At 39.1% G+C, this 25738-nt stretch overlaps 1 protein-coding gene across 1 annotated transcript in view; it reads left to right on the top strand.

Moving 5' to 3' along the window:
- Positions 1-25738, top strand: part of LOC123662963 (E3 ubiquitin-protein ligase UBR1) — a 51083-nt gene that overhangs the window by 4409 nt on the left and 20936 nt on the right. The window contains exons 2-18 of the mRNA XM_045597727.1: positions 10650-10798; positions 11263-11427; positions 14170-14324; positions 14843-14985; positions 15980-16076; positions 16992-17134; positions 17581-17694; positions 18014-18237; positions 18869-19047; positions 19580-19777; positions 20212-20398; positions 21217-21402; positions 21935-22083; positions 22485-22650; positions 23233-23347; positions 24684-24895; positions 25317-25483. Coding sequence (XP_045453683.1) covers positions 10650-10798; positions 11263-11427; positions 14170-14324; positions 14843-14985; positions 15980-16076; positions 16992-17134; positions 17581-17694; positions 18014-18237; positions 18869-19047; positions 19580-19777; positions 20212-20398; positions 21217-21402; positions 21935-22083; positions 22485-22650; positions 23233-23347; positions 24684-24895; positions 25317-25483 — 2749 coding nt within the window. The remainder of the gene's footprint in view (positions 1-10649; positions 10799-11262; positions 11428-14169; positions 14325-14842; positions 14986-15979; positions 16077-16991; positions 17135-17580; positions 17695-18013; positions 18238-18868; positions 19048-19579; positions 19778-20211; positions 20399-21216; positions 21403-21934; positions 22084-22484; positions 22651-23232; positions 23348-24683; positions 24896-25316; positions 25484-25738) is intronic.

Raw genomic sequence — 25738 nt, 5'->3', positions numbered from 1 at the left:
AGAACTGACATTTTATTAAGATCGGGCACAGCAGGAAATATCGCGCTCAAAATTTTGAGCTACCCGATTGGAGTACAAAACCTTACCTAACAGAAGATCCGCTTACTACCCTTTTATCACCTTTGTAATAAAAAAGTAATAATACTTTTTCTTCCATTATATCTTTAATTTTGACTATTATTAATTAGATAGGTTAGACTTGTTTATGTGTTTGGGTGTATTAAAGGCAGCGTCATAGGGCAAGTTTCGCGATCAATCTTAAAGTAAAACGTCGCGTTTATTCGCGTAGTCTGATGACTCTTTATATATTTCATTGTCTTAAAAGAGTAGTTGCGGTTAGTGCACTGGAGCACGTTCAGTGTGAATTGACCCAAGTTGGTACTCTCTATAATGGGACGACGCCAGTTTCCTGTGTAGATTATATGCTTTACAATTTTAATGTATTCTTATTCTTGACAATCGGTCAGAGGTATAATCGTTGTAATGGCGCCGGTTCGAATTCCGTTCAAGATAGATATTTGTATTTTTACAAATATTGTTCGCCGCCTAACATAAACGCCCAGACCACGGCAAAACTTAATAGCCAATACTAATGTATGCCCTATGCGGTGATCGAACCCGCAACCGCCAACGCAACAGCGATAAGCCAGTGCTGTATCCATTGCGCTAACGCGTCGTCTAAATTTTATTTTATTAGCTTTTGTAACTGCCTCCTGTTTTAATAATTGGAAATTTTTCGCTTGAAATGTAAATTTTAATTTCGACTTGAACGATTAAAGCTGCAATTTAAATAACAAATTTAATATCGGCCTTTTTCTGTTTTAATCTGATGATTTCTACTGCTATTCAAATCTTTTATAGTGCGTTCGACCGAGTTGTAGAGATCTAAAAAAAAAGTTTTAGGTCAGCTAATTGGCGTTATTCTTAAATATTTGTTTTCATGAAATGGAAGAAAGATGAAAAGAGTGTTAATTTTTTTTTTTTTTAATTATTATGTATACGTTACAATTTGGATATAGCCCCTTATTATTTTAATTAAATCAAAATTCCCTTTTTCCTTAAGTAGTCTCTGAGAGTATTTTGAATCGTTATTGCAATGTTTATTTATGTTACTTGATTATTATATCTTATCTTAATATATTTATAAATTACGCGTCACGTTGTTTATCTGCGATGGACTCCTAAACTACTTAACCTATTTTAATCAAATTTGCACACCGTGTGCAGTTTGATTCAACTTGAAAGATAGGCTATATTTTATTTCGATATAAATAATTATTATATTCACAAAAAATAAATAAAAAAGGCGGTACGAAGTTCGCCAGGCCAACTAGTTAATAATAAAATTATATTAATGATTGAATTAGAGTTAATGTGAAGGTCACGAATCGTAATATAGATTTCTCAAATAATCAGCAAAACATAAATAGTTCTTTTTATCGTAGTTAACTCCTTAAAACGATTTAAGGCCATTGATATAAAAAAATACACATATACAGGGTTACAGGAAAAGTCGACCTAGATCCGTTAAGGGCGTGTAGTACACACCATTTCTGAATGATTTCACTATGGAACCCCCCATCCTAAACTTAACCGTTTTCGAGATATACGAGTTTTAATTTTTTTTATGAAAATGCCCAATTTTTCGGCTATTGAATTGAATATTTTGAATTTTTTTGACTCTTATGATTATTTTTTTGGTTTTTTACATGAAGAATGAGATGCTTAATGACCTCAATGACTAAAATTGCACCTAAGTTAACTAAATAGGTCGTTGTAGACGATCGAATCTTAAGAAAATAAGTACAAATTATAAAAAAATATTTTTCTTTTCTGAATATCTCAAAAAATTATTATAGCACTTGCTCTGCAGATGTGCTTAAAAACATCTACATTTTATCAGCTATCCAACGAGGTATAACAACCTAGGGTTGTATTTAAACTCATAGAAAAAAACATAGTTGAAAAGGTTCAGGTAGTAGGTCTAACGGGTCCCTCGGCTATTGTCCTTCAAGTTAATCCAGTGCGTGTGAGCGAGACAACTTAAGATTTATGCAGGTGAGAGTGAGAAAAATAATGTGCAAAAACAAGATCTAAATGGTGAAACTTATGAAAATTTCTTAAGAGGTGACTTAGGTTACCTACTAGATGATCTCCCATTACAATTACTGCGGGACATGTGGTTTCAACATGATGGCTGCCCTGCTCATTTCAGAAAAAGCGTTAGGGAATGGTTGGACACTAACTATCCTAACAAATGGATTGGACGAGGTGGGCCTGTACCCTGGCCAGCCAGATGTCCCGACCTGACCCCCATGGATTTTTATGTATGGGGGCACATGAAGAGCCTCGTTTACAGTGAGCCCAACCCCATATCGTTAGTGGAAGTTCTCAAAGAAAGGATAATTAATGCTGCTAACGACATAAGAAGAACATTAACCACTGGTGTAGTGAAAAGTAGACTACGTGAAAGAATGAGAAAATGTGTGCGAAATAGAGGTGGACACGTAGAACATGAACTTCAAAAACATTAGGTTAATAAATGTTATTTTGAACTGATTTATTGTTTCATTTAGCTTACTACAATCACCGACGATCTGTAATGATGATGATGCTGAACTTAAGTCAAATTAATTAGATTAAATTAGCGCTATTTATTCTGACTGCCATGTAGCCTTAGAAACTAAGTTTCACCTTTGAGGTTAATAAATACCCTAGAGTGTTATACCTCGTTGGATAGCTGATAAAATGTAGATGTTTTTAAGCACATCTGCAGAGCAAGTGCTGTAATAATTTTTTGAGATATCCAGAAAAGAAAAATATTTTTTTATAATTTGTACTTATTTTCTTAAGATTCGATCGTCTACAACGACCTATTTAGTTAACTTAGGTGCAATTTTAGTCATTGAGGTCATTAAGCATCTCATTCTTCATGTAAAAAACCAAAAAAATAATCATAAGAGTCAAAAAAATTCAAAATATTCAATTCAATAGCCGAAAAATTGGGCATTTTCTTAAAAAAAATTAAAACTCGTATATCTCGAAAACGGTTAAGTTTAGGATGGGGGGTTCCATAGTGAAATCATTCAGAAATGGTGTGTACTACACGCCCTTAACGGATCTAGGTCGACTTTTCCTGTAACCCTGTATATGAAAAAAAAAATCAGTACTTTTTTTTCTTATATCTCGACAGTCATAACTTAATTAAAAATCAATGACTGATATTATGCTTAAAAATGTCCTTCAAAACGATATTTTTTTATTGAAAGTTCAAAGAATTAATTCCTCCTATCTCTTGAAACACAAACGTCGCACTTTGAAACGATTGTAAACCTTATCTATGTTATCATAAGAACGTAAATCCGTCTTTTGTTGCTTGTTGCTTGCGCGAGTCAGTGACCGTGCGATAAAAATAGAGGTAATTACGAGGTTTTAAAACTTTAGAACATCGACTTTATGACTATAACTTTAGAGTTTAATTTAAATCTTCGTTTATATAATATACGAGGCTCTGTTCCTGTATGTAGGCTGTTGAAATATATTATTAAAAAACCTGCAGGTGGTCGGTTCCGAAATAAATGAAAAGTGTTGAACATATGTCTGTCGTGAGCTGTCCGTCCCGGTTGTTATCATAGACATCTGATAGCGATCGTTACTCATAAATGGGAATATATCCACCAACTGGAATCGGAGCTTGCTGGATTAAGCTCCGATCTTTCTTCTATATGGAGAAATAGTCCTATGCCCAGCAGTGGGATGCTACAGGCTGAATCATCATCAAAGATATGAGGACAGTGTATTTTCTTTGTGACTGAAGTTAAAAATATTTTGATGCATTAGCGTTTTCGAAGATGTTATTCCTTACCTTGACTTACTGTTACGAAGGTCGCGAATGATATTTTCTTTTTATTGTAATTTTTAAACATGACGTGTTACGGTGTTTTCGTCGCACACCACCAAAATGATTCGATCGATTTATTGTGTGTCTATTTATATAGGTATAATTGTATTTGCTCGCAAATGAAAAAAAAAAAAAAACGACTTCAATAATGTACATTGATAAGTAATACAACGTAGGTAGACGAAAAAAGAGTCAAGTGAATACGCGTTATCAAATATTACTCAAAACATTTGTATTGGCCATATAGATGTTTTTCGTGGTTTGGGTGATTGTGCAGCAGTAGGATATTACAGGCTGAAGCGTAGATTAAAGAAATTACTCGTTATCGTTCATGTCACACTTATCTAGATTCGCGTGTGTGTTATTATTTGTTACAAATTTTAATTATTTATTAATTACTAGCGATATTAAATAATTGTTTCATTCAAATTACTCCACCTGTCTCTCGACGAGCAATAAATCACAACCGCGTTGATATCGAATCGAGTATATGATAATGAGTGGTATGTCATTTGTGCGACAAATGACGTCATCAATATCTAGTGCTCATAACACTTCCTCGTGTAATTTTTTATATAATTAGATCATAGATCTCAATTGATGGTTGAACGGGTCGGCCTGATGCCAATCTGGGCGAACAGTGTGTTGGTGACCGCACTCGGAAATTATCGCGTCTGATTGTTTTACGTGTTTTGTTCTTAAACCGAGACATCGCGATTTAACTCGCTCGTTACTCGAATATTTGCGTCGATATTCGCGGATAGAAAGGCGAAACTTATGATAGTGTATTGTTTTCATGGACTTTTAAAATTTTAAGAATATAATACTCTAACGTTCGTAAGTAGGATGCGATATCACTAGGAGACACCTTCAGGACGAACGTCCATTTTGAACTCTAACTTTAGTTTTCGACTGTATCTCAGTACACAGCACCATCACCGGTGACGCGGTAAAGGCAGCTAGGGTCACGAGTTGCAGACAGTTCAAATAAGAAATATATAGTTATATAAACCGATTCTATTTTTCCATTTATACTCAACTTATTTTAAAAATCCCCAAACATATAAAAGTTAGTTAAAAAAAAGTTCTAACAGATGAAATGAAAAACAATCAGCCTTTGCCGTGATATGCATATCCTATCTACTCTCTTTAACATCCTACGTGATCCAAACTCTCCTTCTTATCTTCGATCCTTTTTCACTTCCTACCCTCTCTTAATCGTTCCAGGCGCCCTGGCATTATAACAAAGCTGGATGTAACAAAGTGCAATACCAAATTCAAACTAAATACATTTGCGGTACTCTTTACTGTGGAACAAACTCCCAGAAAGCGTCCAAAATAGTCCTTCCCTTGTTTCCTTCAAACGTAAATTAAAGGAGCACGTTATTTCTCAAGTCAATATCACTGCCCGCATACGCCTATTAAGTGATTGAATAAGGTTTTTGATGTCATCTTGTGAGGTCCGCTCCCATTCTTCCGTTAAAGCGGCTTCCAGTTGATCTAATGTGTCTGGAACTGGATTTCGGGCTGTAACTTTTTGTTTGAGCTGGTCTCAGAGCTGCTCTATTGGGTTTAAGTCCGGACTATTCGCTGGCCATGCTATAATTGGAATTCCAACCTCCCGAAGGTATTCAGACACAATTCTAACGACGTGAGGTCTTGCGTTATCGTGCATAAGTTGGAAATTGTCTCCAACGTGTCCAAGGAGGGAGGAGGAGGTCCAAAAGGCATAACATGAGGTTCTAGAATATCTGATATGTAATTTTCAGCATTAACAGTACGATTACGAAAGAAAACCTGCGCAGTACTAGTGTTGCCCAAATGCAAGAACAAGACGAGACTTAGCCAGTCTTGGTCTTGGTCTTGCGCCAATACACCTGGTCTTGGTCTTGGTCTTGGTCTTGCGCTCCCAGTCTTGGTCTTGGTCTTGGTCTTGCAGCAAGAGTCTTGCAAGTCTTGCAATTACCTATTAGTCTATTACTATTTATTAAAGTTTACTTTAAATCTTAGAAAAACGTATTAGAATTGGAACATTGTGAGCTTGAATTAACATAGCCATAGTAAAGATCAAGCAGATTAATAAATAACTGAAGATTTGATAAGAAATTCGAAAAATCAACTGACCTATATGTCGTTTTCCATGGAAGTAACTGTTTCTTAATGATGATAAATAATGATTATAATGATTTATAAGCTTACATTTGCTAAAACATGTAAAAAAACAAATTAATTACAATAACTTGACTGTATTTTAAAGAACAATACTTATCTGTCTAGAAAGAGATTGAACCCTCAACTTATAAGAAATTTAATAAAAGAGTTTTACGATTTATCATTTATTTGAATAAAAAATAAAATACAACACAAATCAACAGCTTTATCATTAGGTTATGATACTTTATATCATTTTTTTTGACCAAGAATTAATACAAAGTAACCATCTGGCTGACTCATCACTTAACCTATTTCTATGTTTTCTAATTACTAATGATGCTTTAGAAAATAACCTCTCAGCAGGTACTGAAGGTGCAGGTATTGAGAGAAAATCACGGGCCATTTTCGATAAAATCGGATACTCTGTCTCATGCGTCCTCCACCAATCTAAAATGTCTTCCGAGCTGGCAGTTCTTGGTTTTCTCAGGTACTCCTCCAACTCGTCTATCACTAAGCTTTGAAGACAAGATCCAGATGACGTCGAGGGACATTCATAGAGTTTATCAAAGTCTATTACGTCTTCATCTTCATCACATACTTTATTTTCTTTTTCTGGTAATTCCAGAGATTTGTTCAGTGAGTGTAGACTTTTATATTCTTCATAAAGTTCATTGAACTTGCGCAGACTTTCTGTTTTAAGTTGCTTCCCCCACATTGTCAGGTCAAAAGTCTGAGCCTTATGCCTTGGGTCTAAAATTAAAGAAGTACAATAAATCCAGTTGCTCTTCTTGTAATGTTTAAGCATTTTGTCTCGAGCTGCTTGGAAAGCTAGAATGAGCCTTTCATCCACTTCAGATCGATTAGGTTTCTCATCTAACTGTTTTACCATGGATTCAATTTTATCTAGCAAGAGATTGAATGATACAATGACTAGCGGTAATGTAACATATTTGTCTCCACCAAGTTTTGTACTTAAAAGTTTAAAGTTTATTAGAAATTTATGTAATTTTTCGAGTACCTGCCATTCATTAGCTGTGATTTGAAAATCATTTAATTCGGTGACAGAACTGCACAATATGTCAATGCCCGCTCTCACTTTTAAACCAAATCCCCGTAACCCCGTAGTAACTCCTACCAGCAATTGACGTCCACCCATCAATGGTAAAAGACATTTTAGATGATAATTGTTGAAGTCGTTCCTTGAGATTCAATTGGAGCTCTTCAAATCGCTCTTTGACTTTCCTTCTAAGTGTAGACCTTTTAGAAAACACCATATTAGGGCAAATACATCGAAAATATACTTGTGTAGCTTCGTCATCGAAAAATGAGAAGGGAAGATATTTTTTCACCACCCAATCAACTGTAGCTGTCGTGATGTTGTCACTGCTGTTTTCCGACTGAAACAAAACAATAAATCTTGTGTTATTATTTAAAACATACTAGGTTTGAGCGTATAAGAGGAGGAGGTTTGTTGTTGTTAAATCGAGAAAATCGTTAAATTGATATTTATTATATTAAGGTTGCACTGTACTGTAATTTACCAAAATAAAGTACTTAGTTGTTACTGGCCGATTAAATGAAAATATGGGTGTTTATAAAAAATATTTAAGACGATAATTACATACTTAATATGTCGCACCCCTAGATGAAAACACCACTAACTCAAAAATACTTACGTAAGTTAATGGCGTTTTTGAAAGTATCGCATGAATAGCTACGCAGAGTTAAAATTCTTTTAACTGTTAAAAAAATATTCTTACCTGTCCACTTCTTCCAGCGGTTACTAAAAAGCTTGTGATATCTCCACTTAATTTTGGTTTAACAGGAAGAAATATTTCTGATTCCTTTTTGTGGAAAGATATTAGATGTTTCCTTAAGCCTGAAGTGTTTCTGTTTTTCATTTTTATTTCAATCTTTTTATGTTGGCACAATTTACAGAAGGCAGTTTGGGATGCATGAATTATTTCGAAAAACTCCTCAAATTTGCTTTTGGGTCTTTTAGATCTGTGACTCAAACTCTCGTTACTCGGACTAGAATAATTTGAATCTTCGTCACTCATATTAAATTGTACACGTGATACGTTTTTAGAAAACAACGAGAATTAGTAAAAACAATTATTAAGTTAGACTCGAAGCACAGCTCAATTGGAAATGACTGGAATTAAAATAATTCCTTTATTTATAGTACGTTTCCTTGCTTTCTACCGCGCCGCCTCGCCACGTGCCGGCTCTATGAAAAGGATGCCGCCGCAAATCAAACAATGCCGCGTGCGGCGTACAAACACACACTAAATATTACCTACTTGTACAGACGCGACGCGTGAATAAAATATATGTAAAGAATTAGTGCCAATCACTATTCTTTACATATAAGTGAATGTTTTGGCGTACATCTATACTAATATTATAAAGCTGAAGAGTTCGTTTGTATGTTTGATGACAGAAGTTTTAAAATAAATAAATAAGTCCTGAACGTCACTATACCTCCAAAGTTACTATTCCTCGTGGACGAAGTCGCGGGCACAGCTAGTAAATACTTACTCTCATCATCTCTCTCAGAGATATTCGGGCTGGTAAGTAATACAAAACTCTTATCGCAGGCTTTTTATTTTATTAGTAGGTAAGTACCTACGCTTTTTATATTATTTTATTAGTTTTGTAGATTTTTTTTACACGTTTCAAGTATATTTAAAAGTGGCTACAATATTTATTAAACGGGTGATATTTGAACACTTTTTGCTATTCTTTCTTGTAAAAACTTAAGAAATATAATGACTAAATGTACAATAATAGTACCTAAGTAATTAGTTTAAAACCATATAAGTAATCAATATTATAATATATACTTACTAGAATGAATTAATATGACATCTACTACCTATCCTTACCATTTTATCCTAATCATAATACTACTTGCGTGATCAGTATAATGTATTCATTTTCATTCTAAGCACTCTGAAACTTATTTATTCTTTGGAACACCTGTAGGTACTCTTAAAATTCGAAATTATTTTGCATGAGTATACCTACGCCCTATGGCGGCAATCAAATAGTGTCAAATGTTATGATTTCGGCGTGGCGGCAACGATTGTTTTAGATTTCAAAAGAAGCCGCCGGCGCGTGTATCATAACCATGTACTTCCGAAAAGCGGCAAATTTCTTTGAGAAGTAAGTACAAAACCTTTGATGCCGCATTATCAAAGTGCCGATGGTTAAAACATAACTATGCATGCACTCAGTTTGATTTTAATAGATATTTTTTTATTCGCTATGTTTATGGTATTAGTCGTAATGCGCATAGGTCCAGTTTTTCATATTCTTTGATACAGTTTTTTGCGTCTCATAGAATTCCTAAGCGTACCTACCTATACACCGAACTGTTACACCTAACTACTCAGTGAAATAGCGCTAAGTCCTAGCTGCAAGACGCAAGAGTCTTGCAGGCTATGTCTTGTTCTTGCTCAAGTCTTGCACGGTCAGTCTTGGTCTTGGTCTTGCTAAAAATACGCGGTCTTGTTCTTGGTCTTGGTCTTGCAAAAACGCAAGAACAAGACCAAGACTGCAAGACCAAGACTGAATTTGGGCAACACTACGCAGTACGTGCCGTCAAAGATATGCCTCCCCAGAACATTGTAGAGCCTCTACTAAATCGGACTGTTTCTCGAATGCGACAATGAGCATAACGTTCCCATGGCCTTCGCATAACGTTACGACGTCCATCAGACCCTACAAGATATATGGTCTAATGTCCAATTAAGGTTCTGCCTAGCAAATTCTAACCTCGCTTGCCGGTGAGATGCAGTGAGTTTTAGTTTGGGTTTATGAAACGTTCTCTTCCAGATCCTGGTCTCCGGCAATACCCCCCAGTCTCTAAGAATCGTTTATATGCCCTACACACTACTGATCGACTCACGTTTAATCCTCTTGCCACATTTCTCTGACTTAACCTCTCACGAATGAGAGCTGTGGCTTGAGCAGCTTCCGCTTCAATAGTATCCATATTTTATGGTTTGATGTTAAGAAATGCTTACTCCAACAAATTTTAACAGGCTTAATCAATACGATACACAAAACCGAGATGTCTACACGTTAAAAGTTCGAAATAAACTAAACTAACAATGCACCTTATGCCCAAATGAACATTTTCTTATCAGTGCTTTCAAAATGTTACAACTACCCACTTAAACACTTTAATCCCTCTAAAGCTAATGTCAAGTGGGTACTAATATTTTAATTTATAAGGAACAAGCAAAACCATTCAACTATATCGTCGCATACTTAAGATAACAACATAGCTGGCAAAAATTAACGGGTGGGTCGATTTTTTTGGAGGCTAGTATATATGTATATATGTCTACATATGTATGTATCTATGTATTTAGCTATTTTTTCTACGCTGTTATTACTTGCATTGTCTCCCCCGCTATATGACACTTTCTCATGACCATTGGTTGATTGGAAGGGATCTCTTCTAGGGATAAGTCCACATTTGCTATCAACTATAGATGTAATTTTCTGTATATTCTTTTTTTAGTGCAATAAAGTATATAATAATAACAATTTTAATGTTCGTTTTGAACTATAGCATTGACAGATTCACGATGCCGGCGCTCGCCGACGCCGTCGTGGAACTTTGGAGAGCGAAGATGGCTGCCGGGGTCCTCGCTCCGTCACACTTTCAGGACCACTGGCGGCTTATCGTGCCCAGGATATATTCGCCACAACCCAATAGGACTTGTTTAGGTAAGTCTAGATTCCACTAAAATTTAACGTGAAAAGAAAATTAGAAAGAGTCAAGGTAATTAGTCCACAAGTGACTGACATGTAAATATTTCAGAAAAAAATAGTTTTCTGTAAAATTGGTTTACGGACGATAGTTTAACGTGACAACGTCATAACAAAACATCTCCTCAGACGTATAGGCCAATCGAATTGACAACCACTTAACGTAATGGGACGATGAGCGTAACGCTAAAATTAGTCACCATTTTTCGTGCATGTTGCCGGCGTTCACCGATTTATTAGACGTTGTCACGTCAAAAAAAATGTATAGGCAAATTATTAAGCAGGAAACTATTATTTATATAGACGTTCATACATGTCGCAAAAAGGGACAGCCATTTAAAAGTTTGGAAAACTGTGTCCCAATTTTAAAAAATGCTAATTTTTTTAATTACACACTTGCTAATAAATACATGTCTTTCCAGATTGGTCTTTCGATGAGGAGATGGCGTTCAAGCTACTAATACAGCCTCTGGAGCAGTTTGTCTGGGGAGTAGAAGACAGTTCTCAACCGCCGCCGCCCCGACGGTCAACGTTATGTGGCCGTGTGTTCAAACAGGGCGAGCCGGCGTACAGTTGTAGGGAGTGTGGTGAGTGACGTCACTGTTATATTTATTTAGTTTAGGGTTTGGGGAAAGTGGTAAATTTGTATAGGCCATACAGATGTTTGCTGTGATGGGAAGTTTGTGCCCGTGTATTGTTTGTTTCTGGACTCTCGACTACGACTGGAGTAAATTGTAGTGGGGGCCGTTGAGTGTGAGGCGTTATTTATTTTTAGTTATATTATTATTGTATATTAGTGGTGCGTAGTAACGAAAACACTAATACCACCGATTCCATTAAGAGCAAATTTTGATCCCAGTCTAAATGTTTGTCTTATTGTGCGACAACGAGGACATTAAATTTTCTTGTCTGTTTTCTGTCAAAAACAGCTCATAATGCTCATTATTTGACGGATTAAATCTCAACCTTCCACTTTCAAGTTCTTCAAATTAAAGTTCTCTTCCAACTCAACAAAATTTATCGGCTAAGATCTAGATTAGGTAAAACCGAATTTCGGGACCGTGGGGGGATGGGGGAGGGGAGGGTGGGGAACACTACCCCTGGTACCACTATCACACCTCGGAACCCCATGGTTATGGAGATATCGATGGTTAAAGTTTTGAGGTTAGAAGAAGAATTGGTCATTTGTTAGTTAAGTGGCCTTCAATTTATGGGGTGAAATGGGGGTGGGAGGGTAAAGGGTGGTGGGGAGGGTGGGTTTTTTAGCCCCCCGTAGTGTGCGTTTCGCGTAAACCCCGTGGTTTCGAAGATATCGTGTTTGAAGTTTTGGGGTTAACTTTACGTGATTCAGAGATATTACAATACCTTAGAGCTCCGTGTCTGACTCCACCTTAACTCCGGTGCAGCGGGAAGTGCACTCATATGCTCCATTCACCAACTTTCACATTTTATTTTCGAACAAATTTACGTAAAAACTATCTCGATTGCAAGATCAACAAATGATACGAACTGACGCTTAACGACTGACAAATCGACACTTTTAAACAAAATAACGCGTCAGACATAATATTCTAATAAAATTAGTAACATTGCGTGCTAGAATATAGGTTTAGAAATTCGAAAAATACCCAAAACCGAATCGTAGCACCCCACTGTCCACGTGGTCTTGGTCTGTCCTACCCCTAGAGTGTTTTTTTTGTGCCGCGGAGGCGCGGAGGGAGGGCAGCCCTCGCCCGCCGTGCGAAAGCGCGCGAACGAATGCGTAGAGGAGCGGCTGAGGCTGGTCGCCTTCGGCGACCAGCCTCCGCTGCGGAACGGAGCATGAGTGAGCGTGCTTTGTCACGGTTCCCCTGGTCTATTAGAGATGTAAATAAAACCAGGGTACCATGAACTAAAAAAATTTATTAAATTAATTAACCCGGTGAGGTAGAAAATAAAAAATGTACGTATATGGGCGGGGTCGAGCACCCAATTCACACAAGCTCCAAATGCAGTTCGGCTCAGGTACTCTCCTGGTTCGCCGTGCAGGTGATATTCCCGGGAGTCGCGTGGCAGGATTCCGCTTGCGACCGGGGGCGGCAGGAACGGGTAGTTCAAGACCCGGCGGAGTGCACTCTCGTCGTCGGGGTTAGGTGGAAACGTAGAAATTGGTTTGAACGTCGTAATTGGTGAGCCAAACGTCGAAATCGGTGACCCAATCGTCGAACCCTGGAACGCGCCATCAAAATATAAAAATAAGCGTTCCAGCACAATTTGCAAACATCCACGGCACTGCGTTACAAAAGAAAGCACCTAAATTGTAGCAGTAGTGCCGTGGAATCATAAAGCCAGAAGCGGAGATAATTATTTTTTTAAAAGTAGGTTGACTTATATTTCAATATACAATTATAATAAAAAATATTAAAAATGAGGGTAGACTTGAAAGATGATGAAATGTAAGAAAATAATTCAAATGAGATTTATGCTACTGAATACTAATATTACATTTTACAATAGGCATGATTACTTGCATCAACTACATAAATTGCCTGCTATATAAATATACCACTTACCCAGTTTGGGGGCGATAAACACTGACACTATAATATTTGTTAAATCGAGACAACGCTAAGCAAGGATCACACAATTTTATAAAATATGGTTACGATGCTTAAATATATATTAGCCACGATGTGCGTTAACTATTTCTTGAGACAAATTTCCAAAAATGAATGACGCGGCGGCGACCAGTACTGCCGTTTTTATAAGCCGAGACAAAAGATTCATTTGAATTTTTGAAAAAAAGATAAAATGTTGCCCGCGCGAATATTTAAATGCCGGTTGATGAATTTATATAACTTGTTTGTAGAAAAAAAAAATAAATAATTTATGATAAAATAGTGTATCATAAATTACTGTAGATTTTCATTTCATTTAATTATAATAAACTAATTTTTTTTTTTTAAAGAAAAATCATTTCACGTATTAAAATATTAAATTTAAACATATTTTAATTACTACCATAAATAATGTACGTATAACGTTACAGCTTTCGCACGCAAGGGCGGAAGGGCTGCACTTCCCGCAGCGCCGGAGCCAAGCGTTCCTCTAACTTTCGAAATTCTTCTTCTAACCTCAAAACTTTAACCATGGATATCTCCATAACCATGGGGTTCCGAGGTGTGACAGTGGTACCAGGGGTAGCGTTCCCCACCCTCTCCCCCCCCATCCCCCCACGGTCCCGAAATTCGGTTTTACCTAATCTAAAGCTTTACCAAATTATCCACAGGCACATAACGATCTGCAGCTCATTTTGTTACAATTGTAAAAGTTAATAATTTCTCTTTCAGGCATGGATAATACGTGCGTCCTATGCGTGGAGTGTTTCAAGGTGTCAGCTCACAGGCACCACAAGTACAAGATGGGCCAGTCCGGGGGAGGGGGCTGCTGTGACTGCGGGGACACGGAGGCGTGGAAGAAGGACCCCTTCTGTGAACTACACGCGGTGAGTAATAGTGTACTTCTATGCTAGAACCGTCAACTGCTCTGGTGTAATGATGCGTGAACCGTGTCGACGGTGCCTAAACACCGACGTTCGCGGGTGCGATTCCCTCTCAGAGTGGATATTTATACAAATATTTATTTCTGGTCTGGTTCTTAGTCCTTGTGGGTCTCCCCACCGTGCCTCGGAGAGCACGTTAAACTGTCGGTACCGGTTGTTATAATGTACACTTGATAGTGATCGCTACTCATAGTAGGTAATGAAATGAAATGAAATGAGCACCTGCGGAGCCAGAGCACCTGGGGAGGGTTGGAGATAGGGTCAGCAACACTCTTGCAACGCTCGAGGCGGACTGTTGGTTCAACTTTTTTTTTTATTTGTTGAGGGTCTTCCCTGTTACCAATTCCCCCCTAATATTGATAGTTTTAATGAGTATTTATGACAATTTCAAAATAATGCCTTAGTTCAAATAGTCTTTAAAATCACTGAAATCATCATTTTACAAAGTGTACATTTACCAGGCTCCGGAGAACGAGGAGCAGGCTCAAGCCAGCATCAGTCCGGAAGTGCTGGAGCGAATGAAGATCGTAGCATCCGTGTGTTTGTCCTACTGCTTCCGTCTACTCACGCTCGACCACGCGCCCGGACTGCCCAGTGACTTGATGTAAGTTTGTTAATTATTAGTTTAGACGTGTGTGGCGGCATTTTTTTTTTAACAAAGATTACTGAGTGGTTCGTGGATAAGTTCTCCTGCTTAAATGAAAATAATGACCAGACATAGCTCAGACGTAGAAACAGCCAAATGTCCACGACAGATTGCTGTGGTGAGCGTGATAAATAATAAAAAAGATGTGCATGAAATAATTGTTTGATTAAAGAAAACTACATCAATTTGCATAGTCAAGTAGAGTACAATACATTTTTTGCGATAATTCAAAAACTACTTGTCCGATATTACTCAAATTTAAATAGGACCACACGACAAGCGCCAGCTTTCAAATATTAAAGAATCATCAAAATCAGTACACTCAGTAACAAGCTTAAGGATTAACATTTAAAAAAAAAACAGTCAAATTGAGAATCCATTCAACTGTATTTTTTTTTGTGTCTTACCTCATAACTTCTTACTGAGTGGACCGATTTCGATGATTCTTTTTTTAATCGAAAGGTGGTGCTTGTCATGTGATCTCATTTAAATTTGATCGACTGACGAGTCTTGTCGACAGTCGAGTCTGACGAGTGTTTTTTTAGTTACCTCTATAATGCGCATTTATTGGTCACATTATCTCACTGTGGCGCGGAGTGTCCAACTCAAGACTATTTATTATACCCGCCTTGCTAGACATCCGATGACGCTCTCTCGCTTATATAATCCATTTTCCTTATTGGACGGTGCTTTTTGAAGTAAAATTTATTTACGCATGCTGGTGAATGCGTGACGAGAGCGTTACGAAAAGTGTGATGGGGTGAGGCGAACCGAAGTTGAGAGAGATATATAAGTTAGTAAAGATAGAAAGAGAGAGAGTTACGTTTCGTAAGGTTTACTTCAGTCGTGTGGTCTAAAGGACACTCGTGTTTTTTTGTCCACTAAGAACTAGACATAAATTATTTTGTTAAATCTATAAATGTATTAATATAATTTATTTATATTCTTACAGATTAAAAGATACTGAAAAAGATTTACTGCAAATTCTAGATCAACCGGATTGTTACTGTACTGTTCTGTACAACGATGAAACTCATACTTTCGAACAGGTAAAGTACTGTATACACGTTATAATTCACATAGGATAACCGCTACACTACGGAAACTACAAAATTCACATAGGATATTCTAAACAATTTTTAATATTATATCAAAAAAATCACATCAATAAGTATTGACAATACTTCCCAAAAAAATATTATTAGAAATAATTTGAATTATAATAAGTAGCCAATTTGTGTACTGTAATAGTTTACCATACATTGCTTTAGTTGGCTGTTATCTAAACACAGGGACTTAATGCTGCTGCAACATTTAAAAAAGATGACCGTGTGTTTTTTATTTATTTATTAAACGACTTATCACTGAGGTAGGGCACAGCAGGAATTTCCTGCTCAAAATATGTAGCAGCCCGACTGGGGTAGTACCTCGACCTTACAGAAGATCACAGCAAAATAATACTGTTTTCAAGCAGTATTGTGTTCCTGTTGGTGAGTAAGGTGACCAGAGCTCTTAGGGGGATTGGGGATTGGGTCGGCAACGCGCTTGCGATGCTTCTGGTGTTGCAGGTGTCTATAAGCTACGGTAATCGCTTACCATCAGGTGAGCCGTACGCTTGTTTGCCGACCTAGTGACATAAAAAAAAAGCGACTAAGTCGGCAAACAACCGTTCGGCCCATTTGACGCCAATTGCCGTACGGTAATTACCGTAGCCTATAGACGCCTGCAACACTAGAAGCATGAGAAGTTCGTTGCAGATCCTCCCTCGACCCTTTCTAGGAGCGCTGGCCACTTTTCTCACCACAGGAATACAATTCTACTTGAGAGCATTATTATTTAGCCGTTGTAAGGTCGAGGTACTTCCTCGGTCGGGCTGCTCCAGAATTTGAGCGGGATATTTCCTGCTGTGCCCCACCTCAATTTAATTCTTTTCAGAAGTTTATATTATACTTACTTTTTAATAGGTGATAACGACCCTGAACCGCGTAATGAAATGCAGCCACCGCGACTCGGTGGAGCTGGTCAGTCTCATCGACCGCGAGGGGCGCGCGCTCGTCAAGTGTAACTCCTTCCAACTGTGCGATAAGCTCAAGACGGACATCGAGATGTAAGATTATTTGCTTTGTCTTTGACTGGGGAGAGGAGAGTGGGGGCCACCAATATACCACAGATAATTAATATTTGAAAATTGGCATAAAATCTTCAAGAGTATAGTAAAAAAAGTGAACAATGTCGCTAAAGAATAGATAATAGTTTTCTTAATGCCAGAATGTTGTATAAATGTCATTCTAATTATTTAAGAGATATTGCTTAAATTACTATAATTTTAAATTGTCTTAGTATGTGATTAAAATACATTTTTTACTATTAACCGCTCGTGATCGTGACAACACATACTATTTAAGGTGATATCGTAAGAATTATGACCGCTTTTCTGTCACGGTCACGTTTAAATGACGCACATGACACGTGACACATGGCACGCCTCGCGTGTCTCGCGACGTGACACGCACTGTGTGCCACGTGTCGTGTCGTGTGAGCCCGTTTGTTCAGCCGGCGGTCCATGTTCGAAAGGTTCACGTCCCGGCACGGGCCCGCGCTGAAGGTGCTCGTGATGCACGCGCACGTCGTGGCGCACCAGATCTTCGCGATGAAGCTGCTCACGTGGTGAGTGACACCTGATGGCTCCCTTGTTTAATCTACTCATTTTGTGCTTCGATAAATGTTTAAACAGATGATTAGCGCAAAACTTTCGCTAGGCCCACTTTTCGCTACAGATCATTCGCGAGATCCAATTTGGTTTTTTTTTTAACTATGTTTTTGAACAGAAAACTGTCCTGGTCATTATTAGTCGATTTCAATTAATTAGTTATAATTAAAATGTGAAGCTAGCACCGATTCTGCAGAGAAGAATCCTCTCGGTCTCTGTGAGCCCTACGGTGTAAGTACGAAGTCCGGCCACATAGTAAGAGCAGTCGTGCCTCAGGCTGCAGAACTTCGTGAGCCAGGAGCAGAGCCTGCGCCTGGTCGTGAGCCAGGTGGCGCTGGCGGAGGGGGCGGGCCCGCCGGGCGTGGCGGCCGGCGTCATGCAGAACGACTGCCGCATGTGGAAGGCGGCGCGCGCGGCCTGGCACCGCCTACTCATCGCCACCACGCTCATGGACTACTCCACCAAGCGCGCCATGGCCGTCCTCTTCACCAAGAACTATGGTCAGTCCCACTGTCTGATACGAAACTCAATCGTTAGAATTGTCGAGCTGATAATTGTGATTGCTGCCAAAGTAAAAAAAAACCGACTTCAATACAAGATAAATAATACAAACGTAGACAGTCTATAAAAAAAGTCAATTATGCATTATTATCCCTAATATCGCTAATAACTCAAAGCATTCGTCCGTTTGATCGTACTTAATTGAGACCACATGATAAGTTCCAGCTTTTGATTAAAAAAAGGATCATCAAAATCGGTACAGCTACTGAACAAAAACGATCGAATAGAGAATCTTTCTTATTTTGTAGTTATCTATCTTCGTTATATATAAATAAAAATGAATCTTGCTGAGCGCATAACTCCAGAATGGCTTGACTAAGTCTGCTAATATATTTTTTTGTATGTTTTTTACGGTCCATGGAAGGTTTTAATACTAAAAAAAAAAATAATGTCAACACTCGGAAAATGTTACATTTATTTAGTTTTTACTATTAACTATTGATAGAACGTAGTTTGTCCGGGCAGCTAGTAATATTATATAAATCATTCTTGTCTCCTTAGTGTAACACACAATCTCTTGTTTTTTTTTATGAAAGTAAAATGCCACAAGTAACCGATGCCCTTCCGCAGGTTCGATCCTCAAGGACTTCATCCGAGACGACCACGACCACTCGTTCTCGATCTCCTCGCTGTCGGTGCAGCTGTACACCACGCCCACGCTGGCGCACCACCTCATCGCGCAGCACGACGCGCTCTTCGTGGTCATGAACACCTTCGTGAGCGAGTGCACGCGCCGCTGCAATGCCGAGGTACCCCCCCCCCCCACCTAGCTGTACCCGAACAAGTCTAACTAATTATTGACGTACTGAAGGAAATATCCTGTACAAAATCTAGAGCAGTCCGACTGGTGAAGTACCTTAACCTTGCAGAAGATCACAGCTAAATAGTGCTCTCAAGTATTGTGTTCTGTGAATATATTAGCTAGAGCTCCTAGGTAGGGTCGGCAACGCGTTTGCGATGCTTCTGGAGTTGCAGACGTCTATAAGCTACGGTAATCGCTTACCATTGTTTGCCGACCTAGTTTTACAGTAAATTTGTGTCTATCCTATACCTATAGTCGCCTGGAAGAGATCGCGCTTATGCGATAAGTCCACCTCTTGTTTATTACTATGGTTTTCTGTTATTTCATCTACATGTTAATTATTGTGTGCAATAATGAATAAATAAACAGATAAATATATTATATCATATTCCTTCAAAACATGTTACAAAAGCTACTAAACCATATTCTGTGTCAGAATGTTTTTAAAAATGTTAAATTTTTCTGAATTCACTCCGCAGGGTCGTCTCGAATTCGACAGAAACCACGTTTCGACGGGTTTCAAACGTGCTCAGTTCGTACTTTATGATGTTAAGTACCTCTTGGGGTCTGTGCCGACAACTTTTGACGATGATCTTCGAAAGGGCTTCCTGCACGGTTTGTCACTGATGCTCAATTTGCTAGTGATGATGCAGGGCATGGATTCCGTTGTGAGACAAGTGAGTGGTGCTGTATATTATTATTATTATTATTAGACGGTTAGATTCATGCGACATCATATTCTTTCTAGCACTGTAATATAATAAATATTGAGAATTTTTATTGTTGAGTGAGAGATGACATGTGAGGATAGTTTAATGTGGTAAACCAAAACCCAATGAAAGTCGATCTAACATTAAATTTATATTCAATATGATTTTAAAGTAGGCAGAAGAATGGATCTCATAGATGCAGTATGGATGTCACTGTCATGCTATCGATATCCAAAACGGCTCCCATTTGTTTGATACAGTTTCAAAACTTCTCGGTATCATCATATGTAGCTATCAATATCTTCATACCACCATCGATTACACACCGCTCTTAAAGCTCGAAAGTAAAAGTTTCCCTTCTGTAACACTTAAAGCTCGAATGTAAAATCCCCCCCCCCCAGGTCGGGCAGCACATGGAGTACGAACCCGAGTGGGAGTCCGCTTTCAACCTACACGTGAAGCTGGCTCACAGCATCACTCTGGCCCTTGAGTGGTGCAGCGCAGAGCGCTCCCTCGCCGCCACCGCCTACCGCATGGCGCTGCGCCGGCACGCGGACACGTGCGCCGCGCGCGCGCACGAGCTGAGGGGTGAGTGTGTGTGTGGGCGTGGCACGAGCCGCGAGCGTTAGTGTGTGGGCGTGGCACTAGCCCGAGCGCGTGTGTGTGGGCGTGGCACGAGCCGCGAGCGTTAGTGTGTGGGCGTGGCACTAGCCCGAGCGCGTGTGTGGGCGTGGCACTAGCCCGAGCGCGTGTGTGTGGGCGTGGCACGAGCTACGAGCGTTAGTGTGTGGGCGTGGCACGAGCCCGAGCGCGTGTGTGGGCGTGGCACGAGCCCGAGCACGTGTGTGTGGGCGTGGCACGAGCCGCGAGCGTTAGTGTGTGGGCGTGGCACGAGCCGCGAGCGCGTGTGTGTGGGCGTGGCACGAGCCGCGAGCGTTAGTGTGTGGGCGTGGCACGAGCCGCGAGCGTTAGTGTGTGGGCGTGGCACGAGCCGCGAGCGCGTGTGTGAGGGTGACATGAGCCGCATGCAGGTGTGTGTGTGAACGTGACACGTGCCGCGTGCACGCGTGTGCGTGTGGGTAGGCGTGACACTAGCTGCATGTTCGGCTATGACACGCATCGCACGCGACTAATGAGACAAGTGTGCAGTGCGTGCTCGCGACATGTCAGCTCGCCGATTCCATTTTGCCTAAACTTACAGCGCTCGCTTACACAGCTACGCTGCCGTATTCTAGTTGTGTGTGAATTATCGAATTTGTGTTGCATTAATAGATCACACTACTAACACAATGTAACTCTCTGAACTACTCCATCACTCAATTAAATGGACCACGGAGACCTGTACTAGTCTACATCGATATTCCAATTCGTTTGCCTCACACAGTGTATTCAACCCACGTCCACAGAGCTGGGCGGCCAGAGCGCGTCGGTGATCCCGTACGACGTGTCCCGCGAGCCGGTGTCGGTGCACCGGCCTCTGTCCCGGTTCCTGGCCGGCCTGCACCTGCAGCTGCACCGGCACGGCCTGTCCTACCACAGCCGGGAGTTTGACCGCCCCGACGCGCCCAGACCCTCGCCAGAGGAACTCATCGGTATTTACTTTGTTTTATAATTCCAGTGTGGGAAATAAGTGAGGTAGTGAGCGGTTACCGTAGCTCGTAAACGCTTAAAGCACAAGAACAATCGCAAACGCGTTGCTGATCCAGGGGTTGCTTCGGCAACCCTATCCAGGAGCTCTAGCCACCTTACTCACCACAGGAATACGGTACTGCACGAGATTACAATTTTTTGGCTGTTATCTTGTTTAACGTTGAGGTACTTCCCCAGATTTTGAGCAGGATATCTCCTGGTGTGTTCTATGTGTTTTGCCCATAGTCACCACGCTGGGCTGGCGGGTTGGTGACCGCAGGGCTGGCTTTGTCGCACCGAAAACGCTGCTGCCCGTCTTTGGTCTGTGTATTTTAAAGCCAGCAGTTGGGTGGTTATCCCGCCATCGGTCGGCTTCTTAAGTTCCAAGGTGGTAATGGAACCTTGTTATCCCTTAGTCGCCTCTTACGACACCCACATGTAAATAAAGTCAATCCTATACATGACACGGCCCGTAACCCTGAGAGCGTCCCCCAGAGCCGGTGCTGCGCACGATGGCCATGATCGCGCAGGTGCACGCGGGCATGTGGCGCCGCAACGGGTTCGCGCTGCTCAACCAGCTGTACTTCTACCACAACGTCAAGTGCCGCGCCGAGATGTTCGACCGCGACGTCGTCATGCTGCAGGTCACTACTTTTTAACCGACTTCTGAAAATGGAGGAGGCTCTTAATTCGATTGTATTTTTTTTTAATGTATGATACCTCAAACTTTTTGAGTTATATCTAATAATGTGTTGACTATTTTAACTTGACTATTTTTTCGTCGATCTACGTTGTATTATACCGCATGTTTTTTCACTGGGTATACCCATTTTAATGATTCTTGTTTTAATTTAAATTAAATTAAATAAAAAATATTGTTACCGCATATTCTGAATACTTAATAAAGAAGGAAAATGTCAAAGATGCGGATTTACATACATGCTTAGGAGGATATGGATTACGATTTTATAGTGTATCTATAAAAAGTCCTCCGAAAACAAATATTTGTCTATTATGTCTCTATCTGTTCTTATTTTCGTTTCAGATCGGTGCATCACTAATCGAAAGTAATGAGTTCATAATACACGTTCTAAACAAGTTCAACCTTCTCGAATGGGCAGCGGCTGATTTCGAGAAGAAGACCATAGAGGATGATACCCTAAGACATACCATCAGCATGGTCGAAGAGTTCCTGAGTCTGCTCATAACAAGTAGGCATATAATTTTAGACTTCATATTAGCTGGGGAACAGGCATCGATTCTATTTAAAATGATATATGTATATGAATATGAAATAAAAATATATCTTATACATAAAATTCTCGTGTCATAATGTTAGTTAAAATACTCTTCCGAAATGTTTGGACCCATTTTATAAAATTTTGTGTGCATATTGGGTAGGTCTGAGAATCGGCTAACATTTATTTTTCATACCCCTAAGTTATAAGGGGGGGGATTAAGAAGGGTACATAAAATACATGGCAAAACAACGTTGTGGAGTCAGCTAGTATAGATATATATATGGACATAGATAGATGATATAAATGTGGAATTAAATCTAATAACTTGTATTTTCTGACGAAGTAAAATTTAAAAAAGGGCTAGGAATTTTGTTTCACGTCGAACATAATCTATTACACCTACAGAAACCCTACGTTTGAAGGAACATGGTTATAAGTCGAACGCCCTATGTATTATAATTCAAATTACATATTATTTATAGATTGTTAAACTCCTTTCATAATTATTTTAATATAAATTAGTAAATTAATGAAATAATATCTCCTTAACAGTTGTGGGTTCCCGATACGTGCCCGGAGTAGGCGAGGTGACCGACGAGGACAGAACCAAGAAAGAAATCATACAGATGCTATGTGTCAAACCTATGCCTCACTCGGAACTCAACCGGTATTCATTGTTTTATATTTATTCGTAACAAACACAATTATATCCAGTTAAGTGTACAAGATTGTGCCAAAAATTATTTAGGTTACATCATAGATATAGTAAAAAAAAGTAGATAATGCGCGGCCTTTGTTGTTAGTGAAGCCACAAAACTCGGCTCCTTCAAGTAAATACACGCGCTCACGCACACATATGCAGCAAACTACGCTCATTTTCGTTAGTATGTCACGAGGCTTCATACAGTAACTTTGCTTATAAAATGCCGTCTTGTGAGATTAAATGGTGCAAAAACAATACCAAAGTAAACAAAAAATCTGAAAGAATATCGTTTCACACGTAAGTTCATATAAAACTTTAAATTTATTGTTATTCCAAAATAATATTGAGGTTATTCGGAACTTATAATTTCAATGTCACGAAATGACGTACCACGAGAGTGTTGCCAGTAGTTCTTTTTTTCAATACCCCAAAATGTGGGTAAGTAAATTGTACGCAATCAGAAAAATAATTAAGTAAAAAGTAGACATAGTTATTGTTTTTTTTCTCGTGTTATTTTATGTTACATAAATTGAAAATAAAAAAATCAAAATATATTTATGAATTATTTACTCGTTTGTTTTATGTTTTAACTTTTTACAATTTTTGAGTAAACTAGGTACCCATATTTTATTATCAAATTTCATGGTTTTAGGTTTCCAACGAATATTTTAATAAGAGGTGAATGGGTAGCGGCTGTAAGACTGAGAAAATGACCACGATTATGCTGGCCATGCGCATAAAGTCAATTTAATACGATTAGTGATTGAAAAATATTTGAACATAAGACTATATCATATTAGTAAAATGCAAACAATGACGATGACTCTGAGTTCTAAGCGACAAAAATTTAAAAAAACTTATACAACATAAAGGATTCTAGGTTTAAGAAAAATAGTTAAAAAAAAAAACCGACTGCAAACTGAAAAGAGATAAACAGAGGGGATAGGAAGTGTCCATTCATACGATTATCTTACAAATATATTTTTTTATTATTCTACCGTTTTTTTGTTTTATTTTTAGTAAATTTATTTAAAACTATAAACAGGTTTTTATTTTCACATACCCATTTTACCTATATTAAATTAATTGTTTAATATAAATTTTAGGGACTTTTTAAAAAGGTGTCAACACTTCACTCACTCACACATCTTTAAAAAAGTGGCTTCAGTTTTCTGTTCTAGGTGCGTTATCTACCTTTTTTTACTTGATCTATGGGTTACATGCGCATAAATTTTATTCCAAGTATTTAATTCACAAAAGCCACAGATAATCAACAAACACATATAAACATTTCTTTCAGCTCCCTTCCCGAGGATCAGTTGCACGAGACAGGACTCGAAGCGGTGATCCACGAAGTGGCAGACTTCGTGAAGCCGACGGGTGGTAACAATCGCGGCGTGTACAAATTGAAGCCGCACTTGTACGACGAGTACGACACTTTCTTCTACCACTACACCAGAGAGGAGCTGTCTAGGAGTGAGGAGGAACAAAGAAACAGGCGGAAAGCTGCTGGTAAAAATTATATAGCCTACCTGATAGGCGTTTTTATATCTTGAGAACTGTCGCATGAAATTGTAGTCATTGTTTGTTTTATCAAATTTTATATAATAATAATAAATGTTAAACACTCAAACTGGCGTGGACAAATATCTGTATCATCTCAAAAAAGCTTTTGCTATAATATATGGGACTAAAAATCTAATATAACTGCAGTAGGGCACAGCAGGAAACATCTTGCACGAAATATAGAGCCATCCGACTAAAGAAGTATTATAGTTGTATATAAAGTAGGGTTGGTGACGCGCCTGCGATACTCCCAACTGCAGGCATCTATTGGCTAATATTTCTGCTTACTATTAGACGCATAGTACACTTGTTTACCAAGCGATATGAAAAAAAAGTATAGATATATTTGTAAGTTTGTCTTCAACAGGTTTGCCGGAGTGCTGCCCTCCTCCCCCCCTCCCGAAGCTGGCTCCCCCCTTCAGACTGCTCGCCAACCTGCTGCAGTGTGACGCCGCGCTGCACGTGCTGCGGTGCGTGCTGGAGAGGGCGCTAGACTTGCGCGCGAGGTCCTTCTCTGAGCCGCAAGTGCATAAGGTGATTTATCCTGATAATCTAATAGGAAACGAATTGAACGACTTTTTTTCACTGAATATTAAATTAGTAGATTTTTACGGATCTCTTAAAACCCTACAGCTCGTAGCATGAAGATTCTACACTGGTAGGTTGTATGAATAATCCGCCCCGGTTTTCAACTGCTGTGAAAGCTCTCATGATACGCCTAGCGTGTTGCCGCCTTAACCCATTCGATACTGAGTTTACAATGTGTTAGCAATTGATTGCCGAGGCTAT

Source organism: Melitaea cinxia, chromosome 19 (genome assembly GCF_905220565.1).
Source record: "Melitaea cinxia chromosome 19, ilMelCinx1.1, whole genome shotgun sequence".
NCBI lineage: Eukaryota > Metazoa > Arthropoda > Insecta > Lepidoptera > Nymphalidae > Melitaea > Melitaea cinxia.
Note: the sequence above shows the minus strand (reverse complement) of the source record. Positions and strands in the feature narration are given on the sequence as shown.